The following is a 12298-nucleotide window of genomic DNA, read 5'->3' as shown; positions in this document are numbered from 1 at the left end:
AAATTTTTAATACTACCTAAGTATATGGCATACCATGATGCTAAAGACGTACATTACTTTATGAACAAATGTAATAAGGTAGATAAACATATCTGCGAAAATTTGTTATCAATCAGAGACAATCCTGAAACCGAGTGCCTCAATAGCATATTCACGCTAAATGCTGCCAATTGTAAAGTCAAGGATGTAGGAAACAAAGAAATAATAACGGAGATAGAACCAGGACACATCCTAATTTTAAACACAGTCAACTCTACCTGTTAACAAATTAGACGCCAGAAGTGTAACTGTTTAATTGATTTTTATTTGTATTCACCGAACATTCTATATAATTTAGTACAATCAATTTCGATGCGCTGTGGTTGCGTTGGTAGCAAAAATGTGACTGACTGTAGCTGGGTATATTACTACAAGAATAGGCTGAATTAAGTCGTAAACACGTTACCGTAAGAGATGAATGGAAAAGTACTGACCGAGGCAATGCATTTGGAAAAGCTCTTGCATGTACATACGATTAAGCTGGGCTTCATGCGCGTGTAAGTGTAAATAGATAACACAGGCGAGCGAGAGATAAAGTTTACAAGAATAAATGTATAGGGTGTCTGGTTCCCCAACATACCGCCCCCCCTGAACGGCTGTTCAGCAAAGGGGCAAGATCGCCAATTTGGTAATTGGCCGCTTGAAGACTCCTTGGGCGGTTTTGACGGTAACAACTCGGACCTTGTCGTCTTGTCCGGCGTGTACCTCCTGGATACGTCCTAGAATCCATTTCGATGGAGGTAGATTTGGTTCCTTAAGCACTACCAGTGTGTCGACCTTCAAATTATCGTCTTCCAGTTGCCATTTGGTGCGCTCGTGCAGAGAGGTTAGGTACTCCATATGCCAGCGTTTCCAAAAGCCTTGGACCATTGCTTGTAGTTGAGTCCATCGTTCCAAGCGGTTGATGGGGACGTCTAGACGGGATGGCTCCGGTAAGGCAGTATAGGGAGTGCCAGTCAAAAAATGGGCCGGAGTAAGCGGATCCAAAGTAGAATCCCCTGATGAGCAAAGAGGGCGGGAATTAAGTAAGGCTTCAATCTGTATTAAAACTGTAGACAATTCCTCGAAGGTTAGGGCTGACGACCCCATTATTCTTTTCATATGTAGCTTGATGGACCGAACTCCGGCTTCCCATATTCCCCCGAAGTGTGGGGCAGAAGGCGGTATGAAGTGCCACAGGATTCCTTCGTTGGCGAAGAAGTTTGCTAAATTCTCATCCTTGCGTTGCTCCATGGCTAGCAGCCGCATTTCGTCGAGTACTCGTTTGCTGCCATGAAAGGTGGTACCGTTGTCTGAGTAGAGATCAGTTGGTTTAGATCGCCGAGCAATGAATCGTTGGAAAGCGGCAATAAAGGCCTTGGTTGTTAAATCGGTGACTGCTTCGATGTGGAGAGCCTTCGTTGTTAGACAAACGAATACTGCGAACCATGCCTTTCCGATCACTGGTGTGCGCCCAGTTGAACCTTTAATTGAAATTGGCCCGGCATAATCCAAGCCGGTATGTTGAAAGCAACGGCTGGCTTGAACCCGAGGTACAGGTAGCTCTCCCATGATCTGGCTACTTGTGCTCTTGCGTTGGAGAAAACAGCGTTTACATTGAAAGACAGTCTTTCGGACGATATTTCGTGCACCCAGGATCCAGTACTGTTGTCGAAGATTTGTGAACGTGGCGTCCACTCCAGTGTGAAGATTTGTCACATGAGAATGTCGTACCAGGAGCTCGGCGACTGGAGAACTCTTTGGAATTATAACCGGGTGCTTGGCGTTGTAGTTAAGGGTCGACCTCTCGATTCGTCCGCCAACTCGCATTAGTCCGTCCTTATCCAGAAATGGAGAAAACCGGATCAGCTGCGATTTTGCATGAAGCTGGCGTCCGTTTTCTAGCTGCGTATACTCTCTTTGAAAGGCCTTTCGTTGGATGTGACGAAGAAGTTGGTTTCGTGCTGCCTGCAGTTCCGTTGAAGTTAGGTACTCAGAATAAGGCCTGTGCTGCAAACGAAGACGATGAATAAAGCGATAACAATAGCTAGTTACCCTTATGAGCCGAGTCCAGGATGAGATCTTGTTGATGAGCAACTCGTCCATACTTTCGTCAGGAAAGCTATGTAGAGTTGTTGGCTTGGCTGGACGTTCCTCTGCTCTGGCCTCCAAATGTGTATCAACTCGGAACTTGGTAGTAGACAGAGGCCATTCGTATTGTGGCAAGGCCATCCAGGATGGGCCTTTCCACCAAAGTTCGTGGTCAAGAAGCTTAGACGGGTGAAGTCCCCTGGATGCGCAGTCGGCAGGATTATCCTCGGAGCGGACATGGCTCCAGCAGCTACGTGGGTATTCGCTCAGTATCTCAGCCGTTCTGTTGCAGACGTATGTGTTCCAATTCCGTGGTGGTGCGGACAGCCAGTGTAGCACGATCTCCGAATCTGTCCAGCAGATCGTGTTGTTAACAGGAATAGTTAACGACGCTTTAACAATAGTGAGCAGCCGTGTCAGGAGTAGGGCAGCGTTCAATTCCAGGCGTGGAATTGAGACTGATTTTATTGGAGCCACACGTGTTTTGGCGGCTACGAGATTTATGTGGAACTTCCCATCCGATGCTACTCGACTATAAACAACAGCACCGTACGCGTGCATGGATGCGTCTGCGAATCCGTGCAGTTGGATGTGTTGGTAGGGTGCAGCAATATACCGAGGTACTTGGCATTTTGTCAGCGACGAGAAATCCTCTACTAATGCCCTCCAGCGTGCATTCAGGGCTTCAGGAATAGGTTCGTCCCAGTGTATTACAGCGGTCCAACTTTCTTGGAAGATGAGCTTGAGAAGCACGGTGGTAGGCGCTGCAATCCCGAGTGGGTCATAGATCTTGGAAAGTTGCGATAATAGTTCTCGTTTCGTGGGGACAATGCTGAGATCGAATTCTGTAGGTTTGACGAACATTACATCACGACCTGGATTCCACTGAATTCCAAGGACCTTGACGGGCGATTCCATGGGTGAACCTTTGGTGAGCTGTTTTGGGTCATAACATCGATCCTCTTCAGGTAATGATTGCAGAAGGTTCCAGCAGTTAGAGCTCCATTTCCGCAGTTTGAACTTCGCTTTTCCTAAGAGTCCAATCAGCTCCGTCTTTAGAACCAGAAGATCTTCTACCGAATCGCATCCAGTTGGGATATCGTCCACATAAGCATCTTGTGATAATGCTTGTGATGCGGCCGGGTACTCGAGGCGATGATCGTCAGCTAGTTGCTTCAAAACTCGAACGGCCAGAAATGGAGAGGGCGCTAGGCCGTACGTGACTGTTAACAGGCGAAAATGAAGCATAGGTTCATTCTCATTTTTGCGCCACACAATACGTTGAAAATTGGTGTGACGCCTAGAAACTTGAATCCCTCTAAACATCTTTTCAATATCTGCGCATAGAACATATCGGTGCTGCCGGAAACGTAGGCAAACCCCGAGCAAGTCCCGCTGAATCGGTGGTCCAATGTGAAGTCTGTCGTTTAAGGAGATTCCAGAACTGTCTTTTCCAGATCCATCGAAGACCACCCGACATTTGGTCGTCAGGCTATCCTGCTTGATGACAGCGTGATGCGGTAGATAAACGCAAGTGTCAGGGTCGTCCATTACTTGGGCTGATGTCAGTTGTTCCATATGACCGCGTTGCAAGTAGTCATCCAAAAACTCCTCGTATTGTTTTTTGAGTTCCGGATGTCGACGAAACCGTCGCTCCAATGAGACTAGGCGGTTGGTGGCCTGGGGAAGAGTTGATTCGATAGGCGGGGCTCCGTCCTTGAAGGGATACTCGACGATATAGACCCCGTCTTCGGAGCGCGTGTGAGTGTTTGCGAAATGACTCTCTGTGGGATCACTGGAGTCCAAGAGAGATTGGTTAGGTTGCACATTGTCCATTTCCATGAACGATCGAACCATCGTGTCGAGATCCGCGTGATGGGTCACGGCCGGAGTGATGTGGTCGTCGCAGGCAGTGTACGAGCCTGCAATAATCCAACCAAAAATTGTATTGAGAGCGATGGGATAGTTCTTACCAAAATATTTTCTTTCTCCGGTATATAGAGACCATAGTTGATCAGATCCAACGATGACATCTATAGATCCAGGAGTGCAGAACGTCGGATCTGCTAAGGGAAGTGCTGAGATTTCCTTCCAGGTTGAAGATGATGTGTCAATAGTTTGCGCTGGAAGCGATGACGTCAGCGAGGACAAAATGAAGGAGTCCATCTCGATGATATGATCCGAATGCCGAGAGCGCAGCTTAAAGTGTGCGCGCCCTCGAGTATGACCGGCGTTGTTTGCGGCCAGACCAAGAATTGAAATTCGTGCATGCGTTCGATGCACGCCAATCCGCTGAACAAATGATTCCGATGCCAAAGTAATGGTGGATCCCGTGTCTAAGAGCATTCTGCATTTTGTTGTATTTCCCCAAGCGTCGTCGACGTCTGCGAGAATGGTTGGCAATAGGGTTTGCGAACCTGCATACGGAATATTTTCCAGGGTATGATGAGTGTAGTTGTTCCCCACAGGAGGAACGCTGCCTGATGGTGTCTCTTCGTGAGTGCGAAGTTTATTGTTTGTGCTGAATGATCTATCTCGGGGGGTTGAGGACAGATTGCCAGTGTTTACGCTAGGTGACTCATTAGGCTCTCCAGGTCGAAAAGGCTGCGGTGTGTCGTGGACCAATGTATGATGTTTGCGGCGGCAGACCCGGCATGTGTTTTTCGATGTGCAATTGCCGACCATGTGTGAAGCGCTGAGGCAGTTAAAACAGAGCTTTCTGGTTTTCAGGAATTCTCGGCGAGCTGCGATGTCCAGGGTTAGAAATTGGTCACACCTGTACAGTTGATGAGCCTGCTGGCAATATAAACACTTGTTGTCGTCGCGTCTCTGGTGGGCGTCAGCATGATGAGTAGCAGCCGATCGTCGAGCTTGAGGCGCGCGACCGAGTTGGAAGGCTTCAAAGGTGTCACAGTGAGATGTGAGAAAGGTTAGAAATTGCTCGATGGTCACACTGGAATTTTCAGATTCTGCGCGCTGGGCCCATGACTGCCGAGTTTCAGGATCTAACTTTGATAATAATATAAATATTAACCAGGGATCTCGTTCATCGCACTGAAGTGCTCTTAACCCACGAATAACTTCATCTGCGCCGTCCACCAATTTACGCACAGTGCTGATGCTACTGGTTGTGGCACTAGGTAGCGTTAGAAAACTGTTCAGAAATGATCGGATAATAAGCGGTTTTTTGTTGTACCGCTTTTCCAACTTGTCCCAGGCTTCACTGTAGTTTTCATTGGTCACGGGAATATGTTTCACTAAAGCGAGTGCCTCGCCAGACAGGTATGATTTCAAATAGTGAAATCTTTGGCACTCAGTGAAATTCGTATTTGATGCAATCGATGCCGTGAACATGTCCGAAAAATGTTTCCAATCCTCATAATTTCCTGAAAAGGTTGGGAGCTTGATTCGCTCGAACTGAAAGTCCACATGGCTTCTGCGAGTAGTGTTGAATGATTGATCGGAAACAAGAAGAGTATTGTTAGCGACTTCAGCCTTTAAATCTTCAAGCGTATTACTGAGAATAGCATATGTAGCGTAGTGTTTTTCCTCGTATATATCAACGTCTTCAGCAGGGTCTTCCCAACCCTCTTCAGACTCGTAGGCGTACAAATCCTCCGTAAGTCGCACAAACCGCAAATAGTTGTCCTGTAGCTGGGCCAATCGCGCGACTAATGTCGGGATTGACTGAATATCTTCCACAAATTTCGTGGCATTGTTATGCGCACGAGTGATTTGGCTTTTGCAAAAGCCCCGCTGTTGAATCACACTCCGCATGACGATTGAAGTTAGAGGACGGTTCTATACGATGCAGATATCTATAGATCACCGTTGACAAGTACTAATTTTAATTAAATGTCCCGAAAACAAACGCTTTCCTGGCTATCCGCGATCGAAGGACCAGTAATTTTATGTTAACAAATTAGACGCCAGAAGTGTAACTGTTTAATTGATTTTTATTTGTATTCACCGAACATTCTATATAATTTAGTACAATCAATTTCGATGCGCTGTGGTTGCGTTGGTAGCAAAAATGTGACTGACTGTAGCTGGGTATATTACTACAAGAATAGGCTGAATTAAGTCGTAAACACGTTACCGTAAGAGATGAATGGAAAAGTACTGACCGAGGCAATGCATTTGGAAAAGCTCTTGCATGTACATACGATTAAGCTGGGCTTCATGCGCGTGTAAGTGTAAATAGATAACACAGGCGAGCGAGAGATAAAGTTTACAAGAATAAATGTATAGGGTGTCTGGTTCCCCAACACTACCATTGCATCAAATTGTACAACGAAATTATAGAGACGTTCAAAAACTGCGAAGTATCCATCAACCAAATTCCCTATGACAAAGAATTGTCACTATACGAGGAGAAGATAGACGTTACAATTCCAATTATACAGAACATTAACTTCACCGACCATATCGAAGACATTAACCTACACAATTTAAACCTAAGGTCCATCAATGCTTCCAACTCGATCATTTATTGGAAAAATTTTACAACTACCAATTTTGGAGCGGTATATTTACTATTGTTATTCGGAATCGTAGTATCAGTCTTGTTGATCAACATGAAGAAGAAGGTCATATTCTCCACCATACCAGAGCCGAGTTTCGTGACATCCACACCATCACTGTGGCCGTCACTTCAATCCAGGAGGGGAGGAGTTACCGACCAGTCGGTAGGTAACGACCCCCCGACCAAGCCACCCAGAGCTACCCTAGAATTGGTACGCTGACTGGGCGGCCACTTCATATTTATACGGATACAATTATGTTGCAATCTAAACAATGTACAAAATCGGGCAACGACCACTTGAGTCGTTGCCCCGCTAACGTTTTGCTGACACTGCAACAGGATGCCCCGACCCTCAGGAAATATGACACGAGCAGCACTTGGATTGGAGTTCCAGATAAACATTCATTTATTTCACTTTGTAGTTATGTATAAGCATTTTATGTATTAGCATATAAGACTCTATGTACACTTCGGCAGCGGCGGCTACTCAGCCACCGCTGAACAATATAGTTCTCAGTTTGAGAATTAACTCCAAACATAGCGGTTCCATTTTATTCCGAGACTTAAAACCAAATCAAGAACTATCCGAGGACCAGTAACCAGAACCAGGAGAAACCCACTCTTTGGATCCAGGGAACGGAACCATAACTCCAGCGCATATACAACTTCAGCAAAAAATTGTATAAACGTGGTTAAATCTTTGAGACATTATTTTTGTTATTCCAGCAAAACTAATATTTGATCAGGGTGCCGAATTTTCAGGGAAAATTTTTATCGATTTTCCCAAACAATATGATATAATTACCCATGTCACATCTTTTCAACAATCTACGAGTAATTCACCCGTAAAAAGACTGCATTCGTCTCTCACTAAAATCTATGGAATTATTTTCGAAAACAGAAAGGCTAATAAACTGGAACTTGACCACGAGGAAATATTATTTGAAACCCTAACTACCTACAACAACGCCATACACTCTGCAACCAAATACACACCATTTGAATTATTCTCGGGAAGAACTCACGTCTTCAATAAAGACATTGACTATAATACGGAACACTTTGTATGCAAAAATCAAAGCACAACTGGAAGAAAAGATGAATGCTAGAATTGAAAAATTAATGAACACAGAGTCCAACCAATCTCAGTTAGTGTAGACGATGTAGTATGCAGAAAACAGAATTGAAAAAACAAGCTTACTCTTCGCTTTTCCCAAAACAAAGTACTAAAAGACAACAAAATCACACTAATATCAACTAGAAAACAAAAGTTAAATAATGTTAAAATAAAAAACAGGATTAAAACAAACCCAACTCCTATTGATCTTACAGATTCGCGTTCATCGCAGCCCAGGACTTAAAGGTCCAACATTTAGGAAACGACACCCCCTTACCAAAAATAAATCTGGGACAAGCCAAACTCATACAATCTCATAAATAGCTCACAAATAGAATTAACCTACAGGATTTTATTGATGGTGTTATTAACTTTGAGAGAGCAGAACTAAGATTCTAATGCCGCAATTGAAAGTCTATCAGCGAAACTTCAGAAACTAAAAGTCAGAGTAGAAATGTTATTACCTAAAAAGAGACAAAGAGGTAGACTTATCAATGGACTAGGTAAAGTTTTTAAAATAGTTACAGGAAATTTAGACGACGCGGACGGACGTAGATTCGATGATACTTTAAAGACAATTACAGAAAATCAAAGAGAGCTTGCAGCAAACGCAAACAAACAGGAGATATTTAATAACGACATAAAGGCAAGATTTGACAATATTACGGATCATATTAATAAAGAACAACAAATAATTAACTACTTCTTGAACAACTATAAAAATACTATTTTCAAAATCGTTAACTCTGAACACCATATCCTACACACACTACAATATATATCCCGAATTGATATGAATTTAGACGTACTGTCGAATTACTTAAGTAATATAGAGGAAAGCCTTTTATTAGGCAAATTAAACATTGTACCAAATTTTATTGTATCCGAACAAGAATTAACTGTAATCAGGCAAAAGATAGATGACCCACAATTGCGCAACATGTCCGACAAACACATCCTCGAGATGTTAGAATTAGATAGTTCTATGATCGGAATTAAGACCAATTTTAGAATTAAAATACCTACATTTAAACAAAATATTTACCAATTTACACTTATTATTCCGTTACCTATAAATGGATTAAAATTTTTAATCCTACCCAACTATATGGCATACCAAATGCGAAAGTGGCGATTTATTTCTCAACATAATCTACTTTTAGCTCGATACACTTGACACAGCGATGCTCAAACTTCTTTAACCCGTCTGAAAAATACTTTTTCTCGAGGTCTGCAAAATAGGCCTCTGTGGGCGCAACGACCTCCTCATTCGACGCAAATTTCTGTCCAGCGAGTGACTTTTTCAAGTTTGGAAACAAAAATAAGTCACACGGGGCCAAATCTGGAGAATATGGTGGATGGGGAAGCAGTTCGTAGCCCAATTCGACCAATTTGGCCTTGGCGAGGGCGGAAGTGTGAGCCTGTGCGTTATAATGATGGAAGAGCACTTTTTTCTTCGCCAAATGGGGCCGTATTTTCTGCAATCCGTCGACGAATCGGCCCAATAATTCGGCATAGTACAGCCCTGTGACCGTTTTGCCCTTCTCCAGGTAGTCGATGTAGATCACACCTTGTGAATCCCAAAAAACGGTGGCAGTCTTCGCCTTCTTCGGAGCAGGTTCGCCGGGTAAAGTCCACTGATTCGACTGTTCCTTGGTCTCTGGTGTGTACCAGTGGATCCATGTTTTGTCGACGGTCACGAAATGACGCAGAAACTCCTTCGGATTCCGCTTAAACAGCGTCAAACACTGCTCTGAAGTGTTCTCACGGTTGCGTTTGTTGTCCGGAGTGAGCAAACGCGGCACCCATCGCGCCGACAGCTTTATCATGCCCAAAATTTCATGCAGGATATGACCCACGCGGTCATATGCTTACTGTCTCAGCTATCTCGCTTATCTTCAATCGGCGGTCTGCCAATACGAGATCGTGGATTTTTGTCACGTTAGCCTCAGCGGTAGCCGTTTTCGGGGCACCTAGGCGTGGCTCATCAAAAAACCGACGCGCGACCACATTGAAACTCGTTAAACCAATTTTTCACGGTCGCCATCGAAGGAATAGTGTCACCGTACACAGCATCCAAGAGCTCTTGATTTCGCTGCGCTATTGCCCTTCCAAAAACAAGAATCGAATCACAGATCGATATTGCTCTTTCTCCATTTTTCTGAAATCCGCGGACACGTCCGACAGTAGCCGTCTACGAGAATGTACTACACGATAGTAAATTTCTCTTGCGATAGTGACGCCATCGGGCGGTGAGGCTAAGTACTTATCAGACTGCCCTCGTATTTCACGAACAAATGTATTAAGGTGTATAAGAATTTTATCTGCGAAAACTCTATATCAACCAAAAACAACCTTCAAAGCGAATGTCTCGATAATATATTCAAGTTGAATACTGCAAATTGTAATATCAAAGATGTGGGAGTCCAAGAAGTAATTACAAAAATAGAACCAGACACATCTTAATTTTAAACACAATTATCTCCACCATTGAATCTAATTGTACGACTAATATGTAAAGGGATCTGCTCTAATCACCTTCAAAAATTGCAAAGTTTATGTCAACCAAATTCCTTACGAAAAAGAATTATTACAATTTAAGGAAAAGACTAAAGATTAAAGATTACTCAAAACATCAACTTCACCGATCATATTGAAGATATTAATCTACACAACCTAAATCTACGATCCATCAATGCTTCCCATTCAATCATGTACTGGAAAAAGTTTGCGACTACCAATTTCGGAGCTGTATATCTATTATTATTAGTTGGAGTCTTGGCATCCATCCTGTTGATCAACACTAAAAAGAAGATTGTATTCGCTACCATACCAGAACCGAGTTTCGTGACGTCCACTCCTTCGTTTTGGCCGTCACTTCAATCCAGGAGGGAAGGAGTTACCGACCAGTCGGTAGGCAACGTGCCTCCGGCCAAGCCTCCCAGAGCTACCCTAGAAATGGTACGCTGACTGGGCGACCACTTGAACCCACACATTTGGATGCATTTATATTGCAATCTGAAACATTGTTTAGACCCGGCAACGACCCAACGATCCAGTCGTTGCCCCGCTAACGTTTTGATGACATCGCAATAGGATGCCCCGACCCCTCGCCACAGGAAATATGACACAAGCACTTCGAACGAATTGCTGTATAAACATTCCTTATTTTATCTTGTATTAGTGTATAAGCTCTTATGTTTAGTATATAAGATTTTATGTAAACTTTTTGCATCGGCGGCTTCACGGCCACCGCTAGAAATCCACTTCTATCATCGAAGACATACTTACTTTATTTCAACACGTATAATTTCCAACAATTATAAATATTGAAGTCTCAAATACCAATTCTGAGGACTATTCTACGGATAATTGGAACCCTCTCGGACCACCGCTAACTTGGCAGATACTATAACTCTAGCGCAACTCAAAGTCCGCGCTAGCGCTAGCGAGGGAGGCCAAAAACGGCATTGAAAGAATTGCGTTCGCGGCATCTTATGCAAAAGCCATAGAAGACAAGTCCCTTTTTAGTGAGGGCAATAGACGCAACAATAAGTTTCAGGGAAAACAATGGAAAGGTGAGGATAAAAATCCGCACTTTATTCCGAAGCAGGGTCTAGGTAAGCCTCAAGAGGACAACCCCTGGCCAAAGCGCAGGGATCCTGAAACCGTAGACCAGAATAAAGTACAACCGATGGAGGTGGACCCCTCGGCTGCCAAGTTTAGGCAGGAAACAAGCTGGGGAAAGAATCAGAGTAATACTAATTACAAAAGGCAGAACTCGTCTCAGCGTCAATCTGGGCCAAGACGCCAACGTATTAATAACATAGCCCAGTCCCACGAAGAGGAGGATGCAGGATACCCCGCCACAGCTGAAGCTGAAGTTGCCAACATTGAGGAAGACGATGTGTTCAGTCCCACGGAACTTGGTTCGTCCACACAGCTGGTAACACTACAGAACTTGCGAGAAGAAAGGAGAGAGCAGTAGCTTCAGCGACCGGAACAACATCGTCACTCTTTTGCTTTTCTGTCCATTGCGACCCATTTTGTATAAAGTTTATTAATGAACAATAGTGAAGTGTACACATTATAAACTAATGACTTAAGGCCTAAACTTTTATATTTGAACTACAGTCGTTTAACTACTCCCAAGAGCCCCTCTTACTATGACAGCCGTATAGAGCATTTTAGGCACGGCGTCACGACTGAACACAATAACACTGCCGAACATAATCACTTCATACATTTTTTAGGAAGCGCTCCCGACTTCCGTTCGTTGAGCGATAATTGGCTGAAAGAACTCTAAAAAGCCTTATCGACAAGGGGACGCCAAAAAAATACGTTAAGCCCGTAAAGGAGCAAAAAATCGTAAAGCCGGTCGAGACCCCCTTCATTGTGAGCTCCAATCACGGCTCCAGTGACGTCAAAAACAAATGCATAATGCGCATTTTTGGGCTAAACACCCCATTTTTTCTGTAAGACACGCTGATCACGCTTGATGCTATAATAGGCTTCGACTCGCTAACGCGAGCAGGGATGGCATTGGA

At 43.9% G+C, this 12298-nt stretch overlaps 1 protein-coding gene across 1 annotated transcript; it reads right to left on the bottom strand.

Moving 5' to 3' along the window:
• Positions 1-639: 639 nt before the first annotated feature.
• Positions 640-5886, bottom strand: LOC139353427 (uncharacterized). Its single transcript, XM_070997611.1, has one exon. The coding sequence runs from the start codon at positions 5884-5886 to the stop codon at positions 640-642; it is 5247 nt and encodes a 1748-aa protein (XP_070853712.1).
• Between the last annotated feature and the right edge of the window lie 6412 nt (positions 5887-12298).

This window comes from Drosophila suzukii, chromosome X, assembly GCF_043229965.1.
Source record: "Drosophila suzukii chromosome X, CBGP_Dsuzu_IsoJpt1.0, whole genome shotgun sequence".
Taxonomy (NCBI): domain Eukaryota; kingdom Metazoa; phylum Arthropoda; class Insecta; order Diptera; family Drosophilidae; genus Drosophila; species Drosophila suzukii.
Note: the sequence above shows the minus strand (reverse complement) of the source record. Positions and strands in the feature narration are given on the sequence as shown.

Excerpts from the sequence above, each read along its gene's own strand:
- LOC139353427 (XM_070997611.1), bottom strand. The coding sequence starts at position 5,886 with ATGCGGAGTGTGATTCAACAGCGGGGCTTTTGCAAAAGCCAAATCACT.